Source organism: Microchirus variegatus (assembly GCF_963457635.1).
Source record: "Microchirus variegatus genome assembly, chromosome: 2".
Taxonomy (NCBI): Eukaryota; Metazoa; Chordata; class Actinopteri; order Pleuronectiformes; family Soleidae; genus Microchirus; species Microchirus variegatus.
In genome coordinates this window covers 7296405-7324308 of record NC_139803.1, presented here as the reverse complement: position 1 = coordinate 7324308, position 27904 = coordinate 7296405, and the positions used below count along the sequence as shown (strand labels likewise).

The 27904-nt window shown below is 42.9% G+C and overlaps 1 protein-coding gene across 9 annotated transcripts; it reads right to left on the bottom strand.

The window, feature by feature from the left end:
* Positions 1-519: 519 nt before the first annotated feature.
* On the bottom strand, positions 520-27904 carry fnip1 (folliculin interacting protein 1). 9 transcript variants are annotated; one of them, XM_083909623.1, is made up of 20 exons: positions 24953-24969; positions 20633-20685; positions 19546-20538; positions 19315-19444; positions 17076-17213; positions 16874-16974; positions 16644-16718; positions 16420-16511; positions 15762-15845; positions 13992-14063; positions 12783-12918; positions 12123-12324; positions 11595-11680; positions 8492-8638; positions 7321-7490; positions 5076-6777; positions 4481-4646; positions 4167-4367; positions 3946-4061; positions 520-2345 (listed from the first exon to the last, which is right to left on the bottom strand). In XM_083909623.1, exons 3-20 carry the CDS (start codon positions 19557-19559, stop codon positions 2267-2269), a joined length of 3711 nt encoding a protein of 1236 aa, XP_083765749.1. In that variant the 5' UTR covers positions 19560-20538; positions 20633-20685; positions 24953-24969; the 3' UTR covers positions 520-2266. The 9 variants fall into 9 exon arrangements, with proteins under 9 accessions (XP_083765749.1, XP_083765748.1, XP_083765747.1 ...); XM_083909622.1 differs by lacking the exon at positions 24953-24969 and adding an exon at positions 22132-22163; XM_083909621.1 differs by lacking the exon at positions 24953-24969 and adding exons at positions 20794-20900; positions 22132-22142 and having other exon boundaries at positions 19546-20685.

The following is a 27904-nucleotide window of genomic DNA, read 5'->3' as shown; positions in this document are numbered from 1 at the left end:
TGCAGCTTCAATGAGGACCAGAGGTTTAACTGGAAGCTTGTTTGTTATGTCCCTTTAATTAAATATTGCCTCAACAGCAATATTAATAAAGTTTTATTAACTGGATATAAAACAAAGCTCTTGGATCTTTAGTTTTCAGATTTATTTATACCAATTTTGGGACATATGCCGATAAGTGGGACGAAATAAAATCTAAATTACACTAAAATAACGTCTAATAATTTATGGCATCTCATTTTAGTGACATTTTAAGTGATATATTACTGATCAGACTCATTTAAACTGGTTATATTGGGAGAAAAACGTTTATTGTTGACCTACTTGAGCCATAAAGACATGGAAAAGAAGTGAAGGTAGAAAATATAATGCTCAAAGTGACAGTATTGATGCTATTTCAGCCAGAAATTACTTCAATATAGCCTCAAACCATTTAATATTTTACTTTTCCACAATTTCTCCCACTTTCCGCTCTGATTCCATGACACAAAACAACCCCAGACTCACCTAACTTCTCACCACGGGCATCTTTTTATTGCACAACATTCCCATAAAATTGGGAAAAGAAAATAGGTTTTGAGGAGACAATTCCTAAAAGACATTTCTGTACAAATACATGGAGAAAAAAAATGGAGAGTATGTACAGTTTACACAAGTTTGAACCGTTTAAAACATAGCAACTAAATAATTTATTCATATACAAAGACAAAGAAGGGGAGGGGGAGTAGATATAAATTCATACCTTTTTAAAGAAAATGTACAAAATGTAGGCTGATATAGCTGACGAAAGCATGAACAGATCAATTTTACCGGCAAAACCAGCTCTCCAGAAAGCCTGCGATGCATTCATGCTACTTCTCCCCCCATTAAGACTTGGGTTACTGTGTGTTCAGGGTGCGAAATATAGACAACCATCACTTCCACTTCTCACAAGTGACTCTGGGTCAGCGAACGACTACGAAACAAACAAACAAACCGGAGCCACATTTCAGCCTCTTATTAAGGACAACTGACTAAAGATCTGAGCCTCAAATGAAGACGCACACCTCTTAGCTCTAAGTTCTGAGGAGGGCAAAGTGGTCTTCCACTTAAACCAAGGAGAGAATATAAAAAACGCACCCTGCGAGTATGGAAAAACAAAAAAAGTACATATTTGCTGCTATAATTTTGTATAATTGTGTTGTTTGTTTCCTGTGAGTATAACCGTCATAAAAATGTATATGAAAATACACTAGTGTTAAATGATACATACATGTTGTCCACTATAAGGCCTACGACTGTGTTCCTTTATTCCCCCGTGTTCTTCCTTTCTCCACCCGCAGCAGCTGTAAACATCATATGAAGGTGGCAAAAAAGCTATAAAAGTGTGAAAATATTTCAGCATTTTTGTTTTAAAATAGAGTCGACGACGACGACGTACTGTAGATGGTACTATATGAGCTTTTCCCCCCCACCCCCGACAGTAGAAAAAGAAAGAAACCGTCTTCGTTTCTCAGTCTTCCCTTTTTTTGTCCAAAGAGCACAGCATTGAGTCTGCACACAGTCACCGCTGATATTCCTCTGATTTAAAAATAGCTTAAAAACATACCTCATACGCTTTTTCTATCACATGGAGATCTGAGGTAGAGCTGTAACCTATGCTAAGAATGTCGAAGCCACTTTAAGCCATTTCAAAATCAGCCCAAAAAAACAAAACAAAAATCAGGTGTGCATTAGAAAAACAGACCGCAGGGGGAAACTTGGCTTGTAAACAAAAAACATGAAGATTATTGGCATCCGATTGATGACGTCGTCAATCCGTGAAGTTTAAAAATGTCCGTCTGTTACATTTAAACTTGGGAGTTTAAGATTGTACAGAAGAGGGAGAAAAAAACAAAACAAAAATCATTGTTAATGTAAATGTACTGTAGATATCGTAAGTCTTATATCAAGTCTTTGGCTTTTGTGTCCAAAAAAAGTCCCTTTTTTTAAAAAAAACATTCAAACAAGAGAAGGTAATTTCAGGGATTCCCACTCCCGTCGCTCACACTGTGGTCTTTAGCCTCCCACTGTGGCGCAACATCAGCACTGCACCACGTTCAGCAGCAGTGGAGGATGCTGGCTGTGGTCCATGAAGACGTCCACCACTCAGCACACACATCCTTCTGATTCCTCCGCACAGAAGGCAGGGAGTGTGTGGAGAGTCTGAGGCCAAAGCAACATCAACATCTGCCAGGTGTGAGTGATTTCCTCCTGGCTGCATTGGACCTCACCGTCTCTCTACACAGTCTCATAGTAGGATCTGAGCCACGTACGGTGAGTGAGTGCTGGCCACGGCCGCTAACAGAGGCAGGTCACTGGACTCGATCCTGCAAACACACAAGAGAGAGATTTAAGAGATCAAATTCAACTCCGTCTGACAACTCTCTGGAGGAAGGAGGACAGAAGCAGGGACTCCACAGGTTACAGAAAGGAAAAATGATAATGATTTATGACATCAGTAAACATCTGTCTAAGGAGTAAATGTTCCCATTTCGCTGCAGAAACATAGCATTGCAAGGCCCTCGTCTTAACCTTTTCTTCACGGTTGCCCCCGGGATCGGGGGCAGCATCAGACGCAGCGACAAAAGCGTCATAAAACCCTATCTAACTTTAACAAACAGACATGCTGCATACCCACAGAAAGGTCAGAAACTCAGCTAAAAGCTCATATAAACCATTCTTATGTTCACCAAACACAGTTAAAACACCGATTGATCAAACAGCAGGAGCGAAAAAGAAACGTCACATCGCACACATTGAAAAGCGGCACCGGAGCTCCAGGGTGATTATGTAGACAAAAAGAACACGTGTCAGCTGGATAGCTGAGAATCTACAGATTCCAGCGGTACAATTTTTTATCACTCTACGACCAAGATTCACAGATCCAGCCCAAAAATAATAGCAAAACAACTGACTTTCAAGAAAAACAACCAGAAATATTGTCTTACCTTTGCAGTTTATCAAAACAAATTATTAACACCGGATCAAAACCACTTCTAATGAAGAACTACACTTTCCAGCATGCTTTGGGGACAAATCCCGGTCTGATTGATCATTACAGAGCGACATTAGATCGTTCTGAGAAGGGCGAATGTCCGCCTAAATGCGTCATATGCATTTATGTCCTTTTGACTCGCTAATGAATTGATTGACGTGCATTTGGAGACTGGGGTTTGATTCTACTGATTTAGAGGTTTAAAACGAGCTGTCAATCACCATAATTAACCAAGGTAAGCCAGAGCTATGGAGCTGCAGAACTGATGATGCTGCAGACTCACAGAGTTGTTATTACGCACCACACAGGGAGCATCGATTTACAGCGAGTTATTATACTTTTTTTTTTTTTTTCAAAACAAGTTCTTTTTAGATCTGTAGTGACATGACATAAAATTAAATTGATTTTTAATAATTTGGTACCTAAGAAATCTCAAATAGCACAGATGGTGAACCCAGACATCTCTTTACTAAAACCGCTGTAATTTCACTCTGCTTTATTTCAGCAGCATCAGACTTTGCACAGCTCATGTACACATGTTGTTACATGACCTCCATGTGTTTTTAAGCTCCTACTGCATATTTTAAAGGTGATATTTGCTTTAAAATGCAATATTTTTTTAGGCGAGAGAAAAAAATCCTTCAGCTATGCTGTGTTCCATGTACATTTACTCTGACACAGTAGCATCTACAGTGAAACTTACACCTCTGGTGGAATCTCACAAGTGTTATCTTTATGTTGATACCAAGATAATCCACATAGAGCTTGTAACTGCATAGGTTTACTCTATTTAATTTGGGCATGTCATTTTCGAGCAGGGACTCCAAAAGGAGGGTCAGGGAAGAAGAGGTAAAGCACAAAAGCTACTTCAATAAATCACCTATAAATAATATAAATCACCTGTTAGTTGAGAACAAAGGTGGACAGCTTACCCTAAAACCATGCCCAATTCCTTTACACGGACTCTGGTCTGGCCCTTTAAATACTCGGCAAGCATCTTACTCTTGAAGTAGATCTCCTGCAGGCGGTCCTCGAGGTGCATTATACACTAAAAGGAGGTAAAGGAGGAGGAGAGAAAGACGTGGTTGGTGAAGCAGAAGATAATAAGTGATGAAGTGGACATCAGTGCAAATGCAGACAGAGGAAAACGTACAAAGTTGGGAGACAGGTTGAGTTTGTAGAGCTGGTGAGTGGACTGTAACAAGCTGGAGATCAGGTTGGACACCAGGACGTCCTGCCCCAGCTTGTTGACGTCTGTCGCTCGCCTCTGACTGCTGACCACCTGCACGGTCCACTTGTCCGTGTCTGCCACAATGCAGACGGCCTCCGCTATGGGCTCATCCAACACTGGATGCTGCAGGGGACACAGACAGAGAATTATCACCAATTTATGTTGATTTATGTCATTAAAAGGGGACTTTAATTCACCAAAATTCACCAAATTCTGCATTAAACTAGATGATTTACCTGAACAGCATGGGTTAAATCAGCCATGAGGCTTTGCCGAAGCTTTTCATCACTGGGCATCCCATGCAGTACGAAGTCTGGCACATAGGTGGGGCAGTAGCCTCCAAACAGGGACCTGCCGAAATTGGCGATGCTTGGCTTTGAGTAGTTCTCCACCAACTTTGACCTGGAAATCAAACAGTTTTGACAGAGATTACAACATTGGTCAGGTGTCCAAGTTTCCCCACAATGCTTTACTTTCTTATAGTGGATTGGCAAGAACAATTTTCTACTGTTGATCCCCTATAATTACGATTTAACAACCCTACTTTCTATAATTAAACAACCAACAATCCCTGCCCTGTCATGTGCTTCAGTTATAGTTGAATCAGCACTTTTCTAAGAAACACGTGAATCTGAATCACTTAAATAGTCTTTAAACTTCCACAGCTTCAAGGTTTGTAATGTCAGAATGGGCCAGTTAATAAAAAGACAATGTGAAACCAGCTGATACAACACACTATGAAAAGAGGATAACGGATTAGGTTCCACAACAGTTTTCATCTATGTCCTTAATGTCACACATTGGTCAAGGCATCACAAGGTTTTGACTTACCCAGGGAAGGGCACCAGCACTTCCTCCTGCCAGTCCTCCATCTCCTCACTCTCGCTGTCCCCCAGTGCGCTGTCTGAGCTCTCATTGCGCGGTATCTCCCAGTCGCTGATGGGGACAACCTTGCGCTTTTGGTCCTCTTTGCTGCTGCCGTTTCCATCCTGTGGAACCGGGAGCGACAACACGAGACCTTTGTCCTGCTCTGCAGAACAGCCCCGACAGCAGCAGGCGTCAGAAGAGTCCGTAGAACCACACCTGCATCTCCTCTGGACGTCCGACAAAGTGTCTCCTTTTCTGGTGGACCCGACTTGTCTACTATCAGAACCTAAACAGAGTCCCAAACCCTGAATCCTTCTGTGACCTGCCAAGTCAGCAGTCTGAGGAACTCCTGAAGGGTCCAGCAAGTCTTTGCGCATGCTGTCCAATGTGCTGGCTTCCTGTCGTTTGGCCATGTCGTCTATTGTCCTCGTCTCCACAGGGTTGTCCAGATTAAAATACTCGTCAAAATCATCTATACACTTTGGGTTCCACTGGGGTAGTTTACTGGAGACCCGCTGCAGGGCAGGGGTCACCTTGGTCTGTTTGGTTTGGTCCTCTGATGCACTGATGCCTTTCAAGTCCACTCCTCTCTGCAGCTGTTGTTGTTGTTGTTGATGCATGAGCTGCTGCTGCTGCTGTTTAAACAGATGCTTGTCCTTTAGGTGTTTCTTGTGCTTCTTAATCTCCTCCTCCATCTTGCGTCTGCGGCACTCTGTGTCCGAGTCAGGAGACATGGAGTCTCCTATGAGGAAAGTGACTTTCGTGGCAGGCTCCTCCTCCACTTGAGTCAAAGACATGAGCCCCAACACGTTTTTCCCAAGTGTCACTGGTACTGGCACCATTGCAGTCGGGCTCTTGTCTGGCGGCTTCTTCTCTAAAAGGATGCCCGAAGGCCAAGGAGCAAGGACGTTGGTGGCAGGACTCCTTGTCCCTGCATCCATTCCAGTCTCTGTCCCAGAGTTCTTACGCTCTGTGCTGGGAGTTGGGGATGGACTTGTTGGTATACATACCTCGCCTTTGGTCTCTGCATCCAGCACACAGGACTGCTTCCTGGGGGAGGCAGAGCCAATGGGTAGCACCACCTCCAGTCGAGCCTCGTTGCTCAGCGGGCTGCTGGACTCTACGTGCAGCTCCCCCGGTTTAGATTCTGTAGTCCTGATAACAGGAACTGAGGTTGGACTGTGTCCCGTCTGAAGCACACTGCTCCTGGACCCTTGACTCTCACTGCTGTCCTCCTCGTCCTCGTCCTCGTCGTCCTCCTCCTCATCTTCCTCAATGGGTGTGTCCCCGGCACCATTCCCCGCCTCACTGTCTGCATATGTGCTGCTCTGGAGGCTATTGTCTGAAGGAAAGCTGCTGTCCTCGACCTCTGCCTGACAGCTGCGTTCCCCCTGGGACAAGTAGTCCCCGCTGGGTTTGTGGACAGTAACTAGAACGTAGTCCGACTCCTCCACCTCTCCTTTCCTGAGAGAGGTTGTGATGAGAGAACCGGGCATGACGATGGCCTCGTCCTCGGCGCTGTCCAGCATGTGCGTCTCCAGGAGCTCCGAGCAGCGGATGAAGTACGTCAGGACATAGAGGAGCCTCTGGACGAGCTCCTGTCTGCGGCCCACCACCACTGTTCTGGACAACCGCACCGGTGACCCAATGGCCCCATACAGGTCCCCTACACACAGAGACAGACAGAACATTTTATTAAAATGCATGTAGATTACTGTAATAGGTCATATTTATGTACATTTGACGTTGTTTATATGACAAAGTTCACCAAATATGATGAATTAATGGGATAGAAAAACAAATCAATGCCAGTACCTGCAGTTCTCAGCGTCAAACACTAGATGTCAGCATTGAATCACTTTCTTAGCAGTTCCAGAGTTATTTGAGGTGAATTTACTCTATAAGATATCAATGTATTTATGGGGTTTTACTTGCTGGATGCACTGTTTAAAACTCAACTAAAGCAATTCATGCACAAGGAAAAACTACTTTTATTTGAATTGTGACTGCAACACACTTTACATCTTAAAAAATATCCCTAATACAGAATTAAAAATTATTTTAGCTGCACATAGAGATGATAGTCCTGTCCTTACTTGTCTTGAAGCATTATTAATCAACAATGGCACTTTAGGTAGAGCTCCAACTTCTGTCAAATCGGAGATCAAACACTGTTTGCGAGGTTAATTAACAGAACACTCTCTCTCACCTAGCTGTGCCCACAGAGGGTTGTAGGGGTGTGTCTTTGCCAGCATGTCGACGCTCTGGGAGGAGTGTTTCTCGAGGAAGATCTTGATTGGAGGCTGCCCGTTAGGCATGACGGTGGGGACCCAGGCCAGATGATTGGTGAGGATGGCCGTCAATAAAGCAGGGAGGAACCTGGTATATAAAACAGGGCTTGATTAGGAGACGATCTATCTATACCCTCTGACCTTGTCGTCTTACTCCATGGAAAATGCCCTTTTGCCTTTTTCTTGTTGAAGTCAACACCACGCGCACACATACATACTGTACAGAGTTTGACTCACTTCCCTCACTTCACCACAAGTGTCTACTTCCCTTCCTGTCTTATGACTCAACTCCATCACAGGCCGTATGAGTACAATGACTTTTTACGGACACAGCTGTGTGTGACTGTTGCTGCCATCATCAAAACCTCCACTAGTCATGGGAATACTCATGGTATGCCTTACAAAAGACACCAGACTCCAGTTCTCACTAAAGTGATAGAGCAACACTAGTTTCCATGGAGACGCAGCACTACACAGCTTATTGCACATAGGAGCATTTTGAGAGTTAGTCATCACAAGCAATGGTGGTAGAAACTGTGACTAAAGCTGTGCGGTGATACTGAAAGAGAAACACCACCGATTGCCAAGGAAACTGTTAAAATTAGCACAAAAAAGCTTCATCCTCAACTTGTTTAAAAGCTTACAACATGCAAAAGATAGAGGATTAATATCCACTGTTTCAACAAGCAACAAATTATTAAAATAACTTGTCGTACAATGTTCAATAAAAGGCTTTGCTACCAATTCATACATTTGCAGCAGTTATTTAACATGGCTTTGTGACAGAAACAATAAGTCCGTAGAGACAGGCAGGGACTCTCTCATTGACAAGCACAGACAAATAAATCCCAAGTGTGTTTAAGAAAGGGAGAGAGAGAGAGTCCATAGAAAGTGTATAAAATGAATAGTGTGTGTACAAATACAAGACAAGATGCAGAGAGACTACGCATGTGTCAAATGTCTTCATGTCTTCCTCCTGCCTGCTTTCCCAGCAGGTTTTGGCTAAGAGATCAATACAACTACTAAAATATAATATGTGATATGACAGAATTGATCCTTTTTGATTTTGAGAACTTGTAGACACTCAACTGGTTCTTGGAGGCCTGCTCCATCAGCAGGGAGAGCTCCCTCATGAACTGGCCGCAGAGCTGGTTCTTCTCCGACGCGCCAGACATCATCGTCAACCAGACTGGCTCGGCCACCCGAGGCATGGTGTAAAGGTCGCAGATGGTCATCCTGGAGATGAGGGAGGGAGTGATGAAAGGAGGACAGGGGCATGGAGAGTGCGAATGAAAGGGGGAAGGAGGGGGGGGGAAGAGAGAAAACAGACAGAGAAGGAACAGAAGTGTCATTGTCTCTTGGGGTAAACAAAAGAGAGCTCAGTTCACAGAGCGTTGCTGTCTGCACTAAGGCCATGGGAGACCCTGTGTGTGTGTGTCTGACGGTCTTGCACACACTCACATAACCTTCTGTACAGTGTGTGTGTGTGTGTGTGTAGCTATCTGTATGTGGCTGAACATGGACATTTGTCCATTCAGAAGGAGTGGAGTTTCCATGGAACGTGGGGGTGTGTTGGTGAGCATGTCTCGGCCAGGAGCCAAGCTTTGACACACACAGGGGCAGAGGGGAATCTCTGCAGTCTGAGGAATGTCGAGAATCAGGCGTTTTTTTTTTGTTTTTTTTAGTCTGAGCTGTAATGTGTGGAGTACAACTGCTGGATTCTGGGCTGAAAAAAAAAACTGCAAAATTTCTCAAAATATCACAAGTGAAATGTTCCGCAAACACAGCACAGCCAGTCTAACGCACACAGATGCGCTCGTCCCAGGTGAGCTGTCACAACACTTTGACGGGGACCTACTGATAAGAAATAAAAACAGTCTCTTGTCTCTCTTTATGGGGTTTTGCAGAAGAGGTTAAAAAAGGTTACTGTATGTTGATGTGTGTGGTTGTAGTGTAGCAGTCTTCTAACATGTCTAAAAACAAAACTACTGCTCCTTCATTTGGTTTAATGTTTAATTTCATTTGATTGCCTGAGGTTAATAAAATTTGTTTTGCTTCCTCTATCCAAGTAGCTTATCTAGCACACCCATAAATGACAAATACACAGTAGACTTTAACATTTGACTGTCGGATCGAGCAACTCTGTTTGCTTGAGTTACTCCAGAACGCTATCGATGTCACTTGTCACTCAACACAAACAAAACTGCGTCACAGTCACGTCTCTTTACACCTGAGCAAAGATGATTTTGACAGCAGTGTCAGTGTAAAGCTTTATTCCCTTCCGTGTTATCAAAGAGACGACATATCTGTGGAGTTATTAAGCCCTACTTGACCCCCACAGAAGTGTCTGGTGTAGATGAATCTATTGAAAGCCCCCTGGTTGGCAGATGTCTGAGACCAAGCCAGCGCTACATACTGTAGAGGTAGGAGATCTGGTGTGAGGTCTAAAGGGCATGTCTGGGACAGGAAATCCTTCAAAGTACTTTGCAGAAAAACAATATGAACATCTGACCTCATCAATGAGTTTAATAAAATGTGTAGTTTACCGTGTTTTTAATAGGTTTATAATCCAAAACTGATGCCTTTACGGTTAAAATGTGTTTTTACATAACCCCAGTATAGACTACAGTAGTATGACTTTTAAGGATGTCTGCGAGTGTGCAGCTTATCTTTGGCAGCACGCACAAGTACGTGTGCCTGCCCTGCATTTACGTCAGAACACGTCTTCCTTCTGTAGTGTTCCATGAAGTCAATCCCCCTCTAATGGCAAAGGTGTACAGTGGGCTAGACTTATATTTAGCCGCTGTCTGAAGGTGAAGATTTTTTAGTTTTTTGTTTCTATCCCGTGCCATTGCGTTCGTCCTGCTGGCACTCATATAATATTTACTATTCTGGTGCTTGTGGCCAGTGGCTGAAGCAGATAGGGTTGCCACTCGGGAGGCTTGGGTTGCTGTGGCCGGCTGCCAACAGGCATATGACTGCAGCAGTGAGGGAACCTCAGACAGGCAAGTGCTAGCCAAATACGTTAATGGCAAGTAGCTGTAGTGGTGGAGACAGGCGTGTATGCACACACACACACGTGCAATAAATAGGTGTGTGCGCGTGACGACAGGCCTGTATGCATACATGTTAAAGTACTGGCACCTATATGCACATGCACCACCAAATAATGCAACCTAATCAGCAAGCATCTACGATTTCCATGTTTAAGTCATCACAAAGAAAGATTAAATCATTCCTGGAAATTGTGTTTGTTAAGAAACCTAAATAAAACATCTTCTGTATATACAAGGTCATGTTGTGCAGAGGTTTAAGCCCCTGATACAAGCCCTCCCAGCATACACTTTAGTCACAATTTTGCATTAATGGTTTGTTCTAGACTGGTAGGGAACAGCTTGATCCTGCTTTGTATAACCCAATATGTATTTGTATTAGTATGCATCTTATTATTTATTTTACACACAACAATTTCTTTTGCATTTTGCTACAAAATAAAAACTGAACACATAATCATGAATTATTCAGTGCTGCAACAACTTAGCACACAACAACTACTGCCTAATTTCTTCCTTTAAGACCCGACTTGTGACACAGACACCAAATGTTTGCTGACAATTACCATGACACCTTTTTTATGAAATCCTTACACTCGCTAGCTTGTCTTGTTTCTTGGAAGCAGCAAAAAACTGACACAAAACATTTGATTTGGTTGCATGAGTTCAGTAACGAACAAAAACAGTGTTTACTGGCTGCTTGACAGACTTGGGAGAGCCAAACAAAGTACACTTGGAATGGGTGACGTGTAAAATACTTATCAGGTCATTAAAGCTGGTGAAATATTAGTGCCATTACCTAAGTAACACAGGATTAAGTATGGGCACTTGGTGGGAAAACATCTTTCATGCACGTCATGCATCTGCCCGTTTCTTTCCATCACACCAGTGTTTTTCCTACACGCCACCGTGATCGATAAACAAAATCCAGGCACAGCTACACAATTTATATCGTCTTCATGAGTGTGGAGACAACTACTATACAGTAATCATGGAACCTCGATGTTTAAAAGTGAGATTTTGTTGGACTAAATTCCTTATTTTGGGCCAGTGGAAAACGGCCAAAAACACTTGTAAGTGTAGTTTTAGGTGAAAAACAATTATGTAATACTGTGAGTCAAAGTGAGTTGTTGACCAACCTGAAGTCGTTGAGTCCTTCCACCATTCGGCTGTAGAACAAGGCCCTCTGGCTGGAATCAGCTGACCGACGACTCATCTTCATAGCCTTGAGAGCGACATAGTAGACAAACAAGCTTTGAGATATTTGGCAATGAAATTGACAAACAGAGTTACAAGAAAGTCAAGGCGAGGGGCGGGGGGCAAAAGGGAATGTGAAGGGTACAACTGGAAGTCATCCAGACCGCGGACGGTGCCAACAACAAACCGCAGTAAACAAAGCCAAAGATATACAAGGTATGACCATTGACCGGTCCATCTGACAGCAGCTCTGCTCATTACAAAGGGCAGCAATGGTGTTTCTATTTATATCTAACTGCTAAATGGAGTTCCTTGACAGGTTTATCCTCCACGTTTTTGTTAATAATTATGTTGACAAATCAGGACAAAAATCAAAAGAGCAAAGTCAAGCGGGAGCGTGAGTGGTCGTAGCACTTTGTGCGTGAGTTTTGAAAGGTGCCATCATTAAAATTTGCAACGTATTAATTCACCTGCTCAATGGCACTCTTGAGTTTGTTCATGTGGCTTTCAAAGAGAGGGAAGTGGGAGAAAAAGAAATCCTGGAAGCGGTTGTTCTCCTCAAGATTGGAGGACAGCGTGAAGATGACGCCGATGGCGATCTTCTTCTTCCGAGCCACGCCGAGGCTTGGTCCCCCGCTTTCGTCGGACATGTTGAAGCTCTCCTCTACTGACCTGAGCGGGACAGACGGCACAGAGACAGAGACAGACTTAAAACAATGGCTGCAATGTTTTAGTAATGTATTCCATAAGTGAGAAGAAAACATATTTTGAGCGCATGTGTTAAGCATAGAAAATATATTATGAAACTCTTAATCCTCGGCTGTTTACAGAGCACGCAAGAGTCTGACAGCTATATTTACAATGTGTGAGTGTCTGTGTGTGTTTGTGTGTGTGTGGCGATTAGCACATAGCACCAGAATGTGCCATTAGCCTAAATGCCTGCTAGATACTGAGGAAATCCTATCACAACAACAAAGAGCTTGATGGTGATTAATGCTCAGTCTCGCTGCGAGTATGTGAGAAGGTGTGAAGAAGAGCTTACGTGTAAGTATCAGATAAGAGGATATCAATTAAATAATCATCAAGTACTTATGTGTTCATGAACTAAAGTCACAGTGTTTTTGCCTCACCATCGAGGAAATACACCGTTCTCCAGGCTGGTGGTTTGGCTGCGGAGCCATCGACGCTGGTAGCTGGACGCACAGCTGCTGGTCAGGGAGGAGCCAGGCGACGGAAAAGGAGTGATCAACAGGCTGCTCAGAGAAGCTGAGGGGGACACAGAGGAGAGGAGGTCGATCAGAGAGGAGCAATAAGGACAAGGAGAGAGGGGCGGATGAAGAGAAAGGTGTGATATAAGAGAAAACTAATGTAAAGTGTGTATCAGACACAAACACACGATTACTGGACACCTTTAATGTGAGATCTAATATCAGACGCTGTGCTAACAGTCACATGCTGCCAATCTTGGACAACCTGGCTTTACACCAGGCTGGCATGGTAATGACAAACCACACACACACGCAGGCCTCGATCACAAGGTTATTTACAGCCCAGGCAGCACGGAGCAGTCGTCGGTCACATAACCATTTAGACAGTGTGTGATCTTCCATGTATGTTAAAGACATAAATCAACTTCATGGGGTAAAAAAAAAAAAAAGAATTACACCTATGAGTTGAAGATTTAGCAGGAGGAGGACTGTAGTAACAAGGAGGCGGAGGATGTGGGTGGGAGACATAGACGTATGTGTGCTTGTATGTCAGAGGGAGATAAAGAGCCCTCCAGCCTAACTGCAATGAGGAAGTGGAGAGAGAGAAGAGAACGGAGGAGGGAGGGATGGGGGGCTTAAATTGGCCACTCATTTAAAAAGCAACAACTTTTATAAAGCTGCTGTATATATTTATAGCCCTCGGTGTGTGTGTGTGGCCCCGGACTGAGCAGAAACCACAATTCCCATCGTACCAATCATACCATGGTGGAGGTGTTGGGGGCAGGGGGTGAGTTAGGGTTCAGTTTCCATTGCACAACAAGGTAGTGTGGACTTTCCTCCTCTGCATCATCTTTCTATCTGATTCTAGGACAAAATGCTTCAACCCTATTGTGTAAAGAATGTTTGTCTCTCTTATCCCACATTTCTCAGCACTCATGTTTGGGACAATCCAGAGAATGCTTTTTTTTGGGACACAATTTTATAGTGTAAATGATCTTCTCTGTTCCTTGACCTCTTTGTCCTTGACAGGAATGAACGTAAACCTGATTCAGAGTTCGACTGTGGGACGGACTGAAAGCTGTGACGAGTGTCGGTCAATCTGGGCTTAGGCTCCTAGTCTCATTAACTTACCTGACCTGGCGATGCCACTGTCCCGCTCGTCGTAGAGCCCACGACCAGGCATGTCCATGGGGTGACTGTGGCCTGGAGAAAGTGACAAAGAAGATGGACAGAGGGATTGAAGGTCACAATAAAATGACAGAAATGAGAGATAAAGAAAAGAAACAAAAAACAACAATCCGTGCGAAGTGTGATCAGCAGTATGGAGCACCAGGCATGCTGATGATGCTCTTATCGCTGATACAAGCACAGACAAATACAGAGAATAATGCTTCTGCATCCCCAGCAAGAAAGTCCCATGATGTCCCCCTAAAAAATAGGGGATGTTGGAGTACTGTTTTTCCTCTTGCTACTGCTTGGCCACTGATTATATGCAACATGAAGCAGAAATAACATTAAAAACCAGTCATTTAACGTGGCTTATTCGACTAAGTGTGACTGTTAGATGGCTGACACTGCTCGAGTCTTAGAACATGTTAGAACACCCGTTGTTTTGTAAGAGCAAAAGAAGGAAATGTCACAACGAGAAAGCAAAATCAGGCAAGAGTCTCACTGCTGCTGTAACAGGTTGTTGCTCACTCACTCACTGACTGACACAGTTACTATTCTCTCCAACAAAACTTTCTATAACCAGCACTACAGAGGCTGCCTGCCTGCTCTCACATGTCCTTCCTGTCAACACAGGAGAAAAATCTCAAATATTCTCATAGCAGGAGGTGTCCAAACCACAAACAAATCTCAAAAAGAACTGTTTATTTTTGATTTTTTTTCAATGAGCAATGCTAAAGGGACATCAATAACACACCAACATGCCATGCCAACCTAAAGATGCCCTAAAAAGAATTGTGGGCATGCAGTGTGGTGCAGAGAGAGTTTCTTTTTTATATAAAAGCCCCATTTTACTACAGCAAGGTTTGAGGTATTCATCCAAGCAAAATGAAGGGAAGAAAGATGTGAATTTTCCAAATATATATACTCAATATTTTATATTTATACTTTAAACACATGCAAAAGCTAAACAAAAAAGAAAAAGAGTTCAGTTATTTAACAATGACTGCCAAGTTTTTGTCTTACTTTATTCTGAATGAGAACTTTGCTCAGACATGCACATTCACATCAATTATAGTTGGATTAAAATGTGTGATATAAATAAACGTCGTCTCCGATGTTTCACAGGATTACTGAAAAGCCAATTTTGTCCTGCTGGGGTAGATAATTAGGACGCACTTTTTTTCTCACACACAAACTGAGTAAAGAAGGAAGAACACAGCAAAAGAAATAGAAAAACCTACGACCACAACTACAGATACAGTCACCAGTGATCATGCACACTCATGTGTGTGGTACACACCCTGGGTCAGACAACACGGGCAGACGTATAAATGATTTATTTGAGAAAGCTTTATTGGTGTCAAGTGAGGTTGTCTTTTGACACTGCCAATTAGAGGTGAATAGCAGTTTGGCACTTCAGGTTCACTGCAAATTAAGACAGTGGTAATGAGGTGTCCTGAGGTGGGGCAAGGAATCTGGGTGACCCTGGGTGTGCTCTCACATATCCAAATGAACTAGACTTGCAAAATAGTATACCTGCACCCCATTATCTGGCCCAAGGTACTTGCAGATGTGCTGTGGCGTTGCATGCTTCAACTACAGCTACGAGTGCAAAGATCACCACCCAAACATGCAGCGACTGGCAGAATACGACAACTACAGCCTACACACACACAAAGACACACACACGTGACTGGCACACATAAGTCATGGTCAGCTGTAAGCGCAAACCTGAAAAGAAAGATGCGCTCTTGATGAGGCGCAGAGGGCCCTGTTCAGAGAAGGCCCGGCGAGGGCTGCAGAGCTGAGAAAATCCTGTGCGGCACAAACGAAAAAACATGAAAGCAAAGCAGAGGGGAAGGGGGGGAGAAAGGACAAAAAAACATACATGAACCATTGTTAGTGAATGAAGTAAGGAGGAGAAATGGCAACCCTCCTGTCATGTTGTAAAAAGTACAGGAGCTTTTTAGTCTGGGATGACAATAACACCCATCATGTGTTGGTTCAGAAAACAAAACAGACAAACAAGAAGGTTCTTATCGCTCACAGAAAACACGGTTTACCAAACTAATAAATGCATACATCTCAAAATGACAATTTGTGTCTTTTCTGTGAGGATGATTGAGAAAATACACAAAAAAGGACAGAGTTTGCCAACAGGTCTAAGCATTGTTTTTTGCTGACAAGGAAAGCTTCAGAGAAGAAGCACATGAGCGACTGTTTGATGCGTCAATTTTCTGAGAAAGTTTGTTTTTGCACTATTCATAGGCTGGAAATACTAAGAAAGAGCGAGCTCTGAGCAGTTTTTCCAGTCTGGTTTGTATTTAAATAAGACCGTTAAAGAGTGTGTTGTCTATAAGTAATTATTAAAGAAGATAGGGCAGCTTACCTATGTTCCCTAAGAGACTGTTTGGCCCAGTGTTTTGATCAGGCTTTAGTGTGTTGCTGTCCTGTCCAATAAACTCCAGGCTGTCCTGTAACCTGCGTGAGATTCAACATAAAACACACAATAAAAGTTAGCATGTAAAACACATATGCAAACATTTGGGGAAATTGGAAGTACAATAACTGAAAGAGCGAAGAGTTTGCGTGTCGTAAAATGTGTGTGCTTACGTGTTGAGGCTACCGTACACACTTCCTCCAGTCCTAGCAGTGAATACCTTGCTCAGCATTAGCTGAGGCGGTGACCTGATATGTAATGATCACGGGAACAAAGATCATGAGTATGCATGATCACATCATCATTCATTTACAATTTTTTTTGTTTTGTCTGGTTCCACTTTTTTAAGCTTACTCAAGTGTCATAAACCTCCAAAAAAACCAGCCTCTATATTTTTCCTTGCCTGATCTGGTGGATTTTTAATGTGGAGCCCTTGTAGCTCATGGCAACAGAGCCAAACATCATCTCCCCCAACATGACCACATCAGATGAACACCTCGAACCCTGGAGAAGAGATTAAAGTCAGCTTTTTAATGTTTATTGTACAAAAAAAACATGTGTTAAACTGGTGAGAATGCATAGATGAAACAGAGTCTGTGTGTTACCTGGTAGCGGAGACCCTGCTCCTTGGTGTCCTTGGTTTCAGAGGCGCAGGAGGAGGAGCTGTCCAGGGAGCTGCTGCTGCCGCCCGTCGGACGAAGCTGGCAGCATTTCCCAAACATCTTCACTTGGCCCTCAGTGCTCTGTGGAGTAAAAATGTGCACAATTAAAGAGGTTTGCAGAATTAATGAGGTGGATTAAGCAGCAACGGGGTTCTCTGCTCATAAATAATCAAGTAGAAAGTCACATTTTCTGACTAATCCCCACCGCCCTAATGCTTTAGTCCCAAAATAAAAAAGTCACTGGTCCTTATAAAGTGAACCATTTTAAAGACATATACTGAATTGAAACCCAGAAGCATAACCCAGGGACACTTGTGTAAACAGCAAACTAAATAGTGAAGCTCAATCAGCTTGTGTCATGTGCCTTCTTCAACTTGGCAGCCTGTTGAAGAGGAATGCATTTGGGCCTGGAGGAAAGGAAGGGGGAGGGTGTGTGTGTGTGTGTGTGTGTGTGTGTGTGTGTGTGTGTGTGTGTGTGTGTGTGTGTGTGTGTGTGTGTGTGTGTGTGTGTGTGTGTGTGTGTGTGTGTGTGTGTGTGTGTGTGTTCTTTAGCAAGACTCTGGTAATAGACCACTTTTTTTTTTTTTTCAACTGTTGTTTATCATGTTAAGCGAAAGGCAGCGGTGAAGAAATGGAAAAATGAGAACAAAGAAGAACTGAACGACGGGAAGGAAAATCGCCATTGTTGCTTCATTGCGCTCGTAAAAATATTAATAACATAATTATTACTGCGTGCACATGAAGCCAGGCGCCTTCAGAGCGAGCCTCTGCTGGATTGTGTACATGCTTGTGTGTCTATGTGTATGTGTGTGTCTGCTGCAGTGCAGCACGGAGTGTGTACACAGGAGCCAGCAGCATGTGACTGGCAGTCATATGACTCTTTTGGGAACTCGTGAGCGAGCAGCACTGCAATCATCACGTCCCTCCCTTCCTCCCTCTCTCTCTCTCTCTCTACCACTTGAACTCCATCCCTCTCATTGCTGCTATTTTTCTCCTTAACCACATTTGTATTCTTATCTAGCTCTATTTTTCTCTCTTTTATGTCTTCCCAGTTTTTACCAGTTTCCTCTCCCTCCCACGTCGTCTCTACTATGATCCTCATTTCTCTGTGTCCTCTCTGTGCTTCGCTTGTTTCTATTTGTGAGCTCTCCCTCTCTCTCTCGCTCTGTCTCAAATAAATTCCTCTGAGTTGACAAAAAAAAACAGCCATCATGTGATAGATGTCACATGAGTAGGCCCTGATTATGCAAAACGCAGAATAAACATTTACCCTGCACCAGGTAAAAGACAAACACACACACACACTCCACAATGCCTCCTTTCATTCCTTACTTTTCTAAAGAGCTAACTTTGACCTATTGCTGTACAAATCACAGTATAAAACACTCCAAAAGTATGGGCGTGAGTTAAAGACGCACACATTTAGAAAAGGTCAATGGATAATGAGACAAAAACTACATGAAAATAATGCAGCTTAGCTTACACATGGACAGATAAAACAGGACCAGAACAAATATCGTGTCATTTTAAAAATAAAATAAAAACAGTGTTGACTCCTTTATTTGTTGACAATATCAGCAGGCATGTGATGCAGGGGAGAGGCTGACCAAACACAAGCCTGGTAGTCAAAACATAATTTGATGTCTACTGATGTACACACTACACACCCTGTTAGACTGCAGCGTCTGTAGTAAAACGGATGTGTTGTTAATGCCGTCAAAGAGATCTGAATACACTACATGACACATAAATATGGACATGGTAACAAACAACACAACTTGTGCTGTGCCCAACAGGACTCGTTGCCCTCTACTCTAGATACCTCGGTCAGGAGCGGTTCGCTTTTCTGCTGTGAGGCTTTTTCCAGGATGAGGTGTAAACTTGTGTCCTCTGCACATCATGACAGTCACATGACTCCTGTTAGATGTCATGCCTCTGACAGTCTTTCTATTTCTGCCACCTCTGATAATCTGTCCTGACAGTCTATTTATCTTTGAAACTGGAGCTGCAACACGCTCAACTTTTCCCAAACCTTTGTTATATGGACCAAAGAAACCAGAAAAATGTAAGATTAATCGTTGCAGCGCTCGCTGTAAACCATTGAGTCATTTGTATTCTGATCATCAAAAACAAGAATGAGCTTTCAAATAACAACATAAACACACATGGACATGCTACTCACTGTGATGGGACTTTCCTCCGTGCCCCTCTTTTTAGCGTTGGAGTCGAAGAGGACATTTCTGCCACGTCGCTCGCAGTCCTGGTAAACGATGAGCCTGATCTGACTGGGCTCCAGGTGGGGAAGAGGCCAGCTACAAGTGGCATAGAGAAAAATAATACAAATTAAAAACAGATAAAGCAGCAAAAGACCGTGATATACACATTAGAGACAATGCCATCACAAGCCAGGTACCAGTTAAAAGACATCCTCCTTATGAAGATGCAGTGTGCATGCCTGAGCTCTTGTTTTCACCTGCCACCCAACTTTCCTGCCCAATGACTGCAAGGCCTGTCCCTGGTGGTGGTGGGTCCACGTGGCAGCAGATGTCATTTCTCTGAGTGCGCGCCCTAAAAAGGCCAATAAATCACAGCCTGGCCACCAGACACACACACTGGCTGGCATGCTCCCCCCGAAAGGGACGAACTTGTGGGAAGGCGCCAGACTCCCTAATCCAGGCAAAGTAGCAGTGGCTTGAGATTTTGTTATCATATGTTCCGTCAAGCAGATTCTATATTTAATATAATATTTAATATATCTAATTTAGTTGTCCGACAAACTCTGCGTATGATATGAGACGATGAATCTAAATCTAATCTAATCTAATAAATCAAAACTACTCTTAAATACTTTCCCAATAAGTGATTGATTATTTGATGCACGTGTCTTCATGGTATTGTTTACAACCATTTATTCCTATTATGACAGTGTGATTTTATGGAAAAATACCAGACAATAATTACAGAAACAGCTATTTTCACAAACAGCATCAGGTCCACACTTATTGTCAAGTAACAATTAATGTCAAGTCATATTGTGAATGAAGAGCTGTGGGTACGAGCAGATCACTCTGACAGTCACCCTTGCTTTTGGAGAAACGCGGTCCTCCTGCTTGATTTAGTGGGAGATGACAGTAGACTGGACCAGCTCAGCGTTCACCGATGGGGATTTCGGTCTGATCTGACAAATGGATGGGTCGGGCAGATGGACACATGCTGGAGCTAAAAATAAAGACTTTTATTGTGGGGTTGGGAGCATCCCTTAACACAAGCATTTATAGAGTATATGTTGGTGGGAACATGGTGTTGGTGGACCTCGACAGGGAAGGGAATCCATCTGTGTTGGCGACATGTTTGAAGATGCAGATTTGCAAGACAGCAGTGTGTGGATAATCAAATCAAATGTGACCTTAAGAAGCAGAATAACATCAATTTATTAGGCTCATATGGGCAAAATAGTCAAATGTATTGAAACATCTTGAGCATTGACTTCTTTAGCTCACTTTCTTTCCACTTCCCAGTGGTGCTGCCTTCCAATATGGACCGAGACCACTATCTGAATTTAAATGAGGCTTTGTGAGTATTCAACAGAAGGAGCCACATTTCACCACATGCCTTCTGCTGCACAGTTGTTTCCTTGCGCTTGTGTTACTATCGCTCCCACCTCGTGTTTCCTTGCTGTTTCAAAGTTGCGTGCCGTTCATAAAATGCAACATCAGTCTGTGAAGACGGTGCATGATCTTTCTCGCGAGTGCCTTGTTGGTTTTAAAACTATGAAGACACACGAGGAGGGTCATTACAATCATATATTATCGTCTGGAATGCTGTGAAGATGGTTCTGGCTCTGTTAGACTATGACGAAGGTTTCAAACACACAAGATCAGTTCTGGTACAGAAGACTGCTCAACAAATGTTTCCTCTGGAGTCGTGTCTAAATGGAACCATCCAGTTTGTGTGCTAAATGAGTGATCTATAATGTCTGCCTGGCCTACATAATGAGCTAAAATTGCACTGTATGGGGTTGGGTTGATATGAGTGACAGTGAAAATGAGATGGAATACAGACAAAAGAAAGGAAAGGAAGCAAAAGACATGGCAAAAAAAGGGCACTAAATTTAAACAATAAAAGTATTTCCAAAAGAAAGGCTATAAATAACGAAAGAGCAAAAGATAGGCTTCACAAGAGTTACACGACAGAGAGAAAGAACAAAAGCGGAGTGCAACAAAAGAAAATCAGTTTGACGAATGAGAACTGCAGCAAAGGACAGCTGGGAAGCCGATGATGAAGATGAAGCACACTGATAACGAGAGTAGAGGTCACAGGAAAACAAACACAAACAGACAACAATCTGACAAAGACAGAACGAAGAGAGCGAAGGAGGAAGTGTCCCATCAGTGAGCTTGTGACAGTCACAGCGTTGACAGAGAGAGAGAGAGGGGAGTCATTCATAAAAGGAGCACATGACTTCATGACTGTTACATACTTGTACTGCTTTGACTTCAACTGTCTGAAGCTAAAAATTACTCAAAAACCATGCGTGCATGATGCAGGCATACAGGTATTCATTTCCTTGACAAACTGCTTTAACTCTGAAGGAAGCACTGGGTTTTGGTTACATTTATTAAATAAAAACAAACAGTTCACGCAGTCATAACTTCTTCGATTCGCTGATTCAGTGTCGTCAGATTATGTCCGAGATCCCAGATATTTCAAATAAAAAAGAAGCAAATCTATTCGACTTAAAATTCCACTAAAAAGGCCATGCTTCAGCACAAACCCCTTTAAATCAACATTATATAACATGACCACAAATTATAAAATCAGTCATCATCACCAGCAAAATACACATACGTCAAACTGCCAGTGCAGGCCACAGGTTAACACTTAAACAGAGGACAAAACAAGGAAACAATAGCAATAATATTGCTCTTAAAACTACATTTAAGCAACATTATCATGCCCACTACTGTGCATGCAAGTCTGGTACGTGACCACTTCCTACCTGGGCATCACTGCAAGTCTGCCAGTCTTTCCCCAGCTCTCTCTCTCTCTCTTTTGCTCTCTCTCTCCTCTTAGCCAAAGCAGGGTCTAAGAATAGCAGTGAACTAAATTCACACAACAACATGAGACTGTCAGGTGATCGCAGGAGCACTGTGTGTGCTGGGCAGTACAGAGGCAGCAACAGCAGCAAGCAGCAGCAATCAGCAAGCCTGGACTGCTGACTGCCACAAAGCACTGTGATGAAAGAGTCACACTGAGGAATTGTTTGTATTTTCTTCTTTTTTTTTATCCAGCTCTTTTGTCCCCATCTCCCTTGCAGTCCATCTACCCCTTTTCTGAATCCTGCTCACTTCAATTAACTAACAATAAATAGTTGAAATTGTACAATCCATCCTAAAAAAGAAAGTATGGAAAGACAAACAAGGAGCTCAAAGACATTAAGAAAGTTGAGTGTTTGGTTCATAACATTGATATGATAATAGAAACATCTGAGAAATTGCTTGATAACCGATTAATCATGCAGCCGAAAGCCATATTATCAACATTTTGTCATCTAATCCCATCTATAGTTGGTCAATTGTAGCTTATTTACAATCACTTCTTCTTATTATGTCTTAATTGTGACCAGACTGACTGACTGCAGTCACTGAAAATTCTACAACATCAGGACAAAACCAATGATACTGTAGTGGTTCAGCGCCTAGGCGTTAAGGTCACAACAAAAGGTTTCAAGTTCCCTTGACTACGCTAAGTCTGACATCAGCTCACTTACAGACCTCCTCGGTTAGTTAAGATGCAGAGAGACGGACAGTTACATAAATATCCCCCCAGTCCACGCGATGTGACGTTCTTCTGGCATCGTGTCACATGAGTTTCCTTTGGGTCCCCGCAGTTTGTCCTCCAGCTATTACACATTCTTATTACTAGTACTATTATTATTACAAAAGTGATATCAAACAAGGATTAGCTTATACTTTACACCATCAATACGAAGTTTAGTGTTGACGGAATCAAACTAATGACGCCAGTGTTGACAAACCCTTCAGGGGTGTTTTCTTAATCAAATTTTATTTGCTGTGAAAATACTTGAAAGAGGAGAAAGACCAAAACTAGATAATAATACACGTCAGAGGTCAATTGTGAGACATCCAACTTGTGATGGGTCTAGGCCAGGGCAATTATGCACAAGTTAAATGTGATTTTAAGATTCTTTATGGATAGAAAACAATATACAGTTCTGTGTTATGATACTTGGAACTACTTTCCCACGACAGAGACATCGGGTAATCTATCTGCTTGTCAAACTTGAAATCTTCCATGAAGAGATTAGAACATACTTACGTGTAATTCTATATGGACTGAAAATTGCACAGGCCAAGTCCTACTTTATAGGTGAAACATAATACATTATAAAAAAAGGTATGTGTCCTTGTAACTGGACATATACCTTTTTTAGATTACCCAAAGTGCTGCACTTCCTTTAACTAACAAATTTGCCATGACTAAGCTCAAGTAAACAGTGACTCACATGGCCGGTAAGCACCTGACTACCTGCATAACTGCTAATTTTTGCCGTCGGTTACATTGCATTATTAAGGACTTCTGCATTCCAGCAGTCACATGACGCTGACTGACTGGGTGAGGATGTGGCCATCGACGTTACTACACCCACAGCTGCAATACAGTTGACAGAGAGGACACAAGTTAAAAATGAGCTGGGAAGTCACTGCTTCACTGTGGTTGTACACAATAAGTAATAACAACCATGAGTATTGCTTAAATACCAAATATTTGTACGAAAAAGCACTCAAATCTGTGGTGACAGTGTATTTTGTTGTATTGGTTTTACTACAAAGAACTCTCTGAAATGCTGCATCACAGCCCAAAGAGGGAGGAAGTGATGAGAGTAACGAGCACATGACTGCGTCTCACATGAGTGAGTCATCCATGCTCGGCAGACATCAGAGTGTACCTACAATGCTACAATGTAATCAATGCAACAAGTACATGCAAACTATTCTTTCATTAGATCTAGATGTGTATTAATCAGCAGATTCCACATCTCTTTTCAAACCAACACCCTTCCCCATCTCACTCTCTCATTTAGAGACTGAATGAGTCAGGTGATCTAACAGTTTACACGTTTTAGATCGACTTTCAGGATCCAGGCAGATGATTAAATCTGATCTATGTGGACATATTGTGCTGTGCCACTATGTCTGCTTTACCTTGATAAGGTTTTGTGAATTACTTAACTGGATCAAAAGCAAAAAAAGAGAAAATAGGATTAGTGAAATAGTCGAGGAATAATCCTGATCAGGTCATATACTGAGCCTGTACCTCAAAGCTCATACTTCTTTAAAGGCAGCATCAAATTACAGCCTTGCATGTTTCCTCTAAATGAAAGCATTTGTGTGTGTTTTTTAAATGTCACAGGTCGGTAATGATGATCCATAAACATCACAAAATGAATCAACAGGTTCTAACTTTTAGACATCAAAGAACAGCTCTTCTTCTTCACATGACACAAAAGCTAAAAGCTGCTATGTGTTGCACTTAATATTTGCCTTTGTAACATGCGTCACACTATACTGTGTTAGTGGAAACTCATTACTATTGATAGCACTGGGTAATTGTTGCAGTCTTGTGAAAAGTAAATTACATTAATGTCATATTGTACAACCAAACATGAGTGACAACAATGCTCAATGCACCTAAAACGGCCCTCTATATCACAGAATGCTTACTAGAATCCTAGTTGTGTGAGTGTATACGTGCGCAAGTGTGATGCATACAGCTTTTATGCAAAACTATATCTTTACCATGACCCTGCTGTTCTGAGAAGCCCCAAGTGTAGCCACTTAAAATAGTCCTGATAGGAACCCGATGACAGACACTGTCTTTACAGAACCCTGGCAGGCCTGCAACACATACACACACACTCATACACATGTACACACGCCTTGCAATGCAAAGCAATAACTGACCATGACGCCAAATATGCACAGAATTGTGAATAGCACAAGTACATGAAGTACACATATACACACATACACACCTCTCCCTTCTTAACCAACTTGTTGGTTCATTCTCGTGACTGAGAACACAGCCATGTGATCATCCCACAAACATGACAGATAAGATTGATGAAAGCCTCACATGACACGCTGAGCTATGAAAGTATGCAGTACGCCAACCAGGAACCTGAGACACAACTTCTCCTGCAAAGTACTCAGCAAAAAAAGAAGAAAATCACTATAAATAAAGGCTAGGAATAGTATTATGTTATATTATATCATATTACAATTTGTTCCATGAATCTCACGTAGCTGTTGAGATCCTATATAAGTAAATAGTGTGTGTGTAACTAAAAGGCTGTGTCTACGCCCGCCTTCCCTCTCTTACGCGTCATTTTCATATCTCAAACACATACATTGTAATGCGGGATCTACGTGGCCTATGTCCTCAGCGGGAGGAGAAAGAAGTGGCAAGGGTCAATCAGAACAAGTGTCTGAGCGCGGTTGACGAGGGCAAAGCCATTGGCTGCCGATCAGCGCTCCGACGGGCTGCTGCAGGGCGAGCCAAAGCGCTCTTGGTGTAATGTACAGTATGCTGTTCCCAGTCAGGTGCTGCAGCCAGAGAAACTGGAGAGGCTTTCTGGGTTTTCCTTCCAGGGTCAGCCAACCTGCTGCTCTCACTGATATTCTCAGGGGCACTGGGACAGGAGCTGGGTTGATGCGTGTTGTGCTGGGTAACTGGGTCGTCTAACAGCAATATGCATGTTCATTCAAAGCTGTTGCTTTAATGAGGGTTAAATACAGCATTGGTGGAGGTCTGGCATATGCTTATATGTTAACTAAGGTAAGATACATTAAGAAATAGGTATTATATGTATATAAAAAATAATAAAGATTATACAAAATAAGGTGTGTAGCCTCTTCATGTCTCCTCCATCAGTATCTCCTCTTTTGCCCTTGTCTCCTCACAGATCTTCCCAGACCACTTCATGACTGATGAATGGGGAAGTGCATGCCAGAGGTATGAAAAGCACAGCTGACCACTGAGTTAACAGAAACTGCCTGCCTGCCTGTTTGCTCACAGGTTGAAGCCAGCCTGTCAGACACACACACACATTTATATCACTGGGCACAGGGCACCTTAAAGGCCACAGAATTTGCTCTCTGGCACAGACGCATGCCAAAGTGCAAGTAGCAACCAGAAGGGAGTGAGCCTGCAGGTTCAATTGTACACACACACAAATATATACACCCACAACATGTTAAGGAACAAACACAGCAAAGCATCTCCGCGAGTATAAAGTATCCTGTAACCCCAGTTCAGTGATGCATGTCTCAGTCAGGTTGAATTTAACCCAAGGGTATTTTAACAATGAGCACTTACACTGCTCCTAATGACACTGTGTCATGCTTTAGCAGCATGTATTTACATTGCATGGAAAGAGGCTATTTTTCACAATCTGCTTAAATTGTGTTTGCTCCTTAAAAAATTATCATGGAGCACACTGATTAAACAGTGATTAAGATGAGGATACATCATTGATCCCAAGTACACACAACAACAAGACAATTTTACATCAGTAGATGTAGTTAATCTTTTAGATTGCATCTGAAGCACGACTATACACCCTCATATGCCCTATGGATGCACCATCTCCTGGCAACCTGACAACCACTGTAGTGATAATAATAAAAATGTTTCTTGGTGCATATATATGGTTGCATGTGTACACAGGAGGCTTGCATGTCTTGCATGTGTGTTTACACCAATGCAGACTTCAGCTAGACCTCATTAGTCGAGCTGCACCGCAGCCATCTATACACGACATTTGTGTTTCACAGTGTGCATCCTCTGTCTGCAGTCTGCGTGAATGTGTTCTCCTGCTCTCTGAGCCTCAGCACAGTAACAGCACCGACGGCAGCCAAATGTACTTTGCCCCAAGTTGTCTGAGGCAAGCGACCAAACAACGTGGGCTGTAACCCGTACAGTCACGTCTGTCCCTCACTGTTTTCCTCGCTACCACGCAGGCGGACAGGCAGACAGGCTAATGAGACAATTTCACCAACGGGACACAAAAGATAGGGGCAAGACAAAGGAGACAGCTTCTGCAACTTCTTACTGTTTACGCTAGTTCTACCACACTTCAGTGGAGCGGGGGCGTCTATTGTCAACCTAATGTTAGTTTATGACGACACGTGTTCGTCTAAACGAGCAAATAATACAACAAAAAAATAAACAACTTCAACCGAACGTGGAGAAATAAACCCCCCGAATCCCTTTAAAGAAAGAGACGGCGTGTTGTCGCCAGCATCAACAACACTTCGCTTCGGTTACTCGCAGCTAGCATTAGCATGGGCTAGCTGCCCTCACAACAACAGGCACAGCAGCACGTCTTCCTGTAACTCCGCGGACTGTGTCACGTTAACGCGTTGAAACAACAATAAAAACGGGCGTCTAAGAGTTCACAGAGTGTTCATGTGCTCCACGCGTGGCAGCCACAGTCACAAATAAACGCTAACACACACCCGAACAACGTTAAACACACACACACACACACATAGACAGAGAGAGACTGAATACTTAGCTACCTGAAAGCTGGATCATCTTTGCTACATCGCGGCGGCGGCGACGAAAACGCGTTTCTCTTGTTGAAAAGTTTCTGGAAGAGAGTCGGAGGCATTTTGTACCAAACACGAATTCGGAACCAGAAAAGTCGTGTTTCGTGTCCTCCTTTTTCACGCCCGTGAGCGGACCGT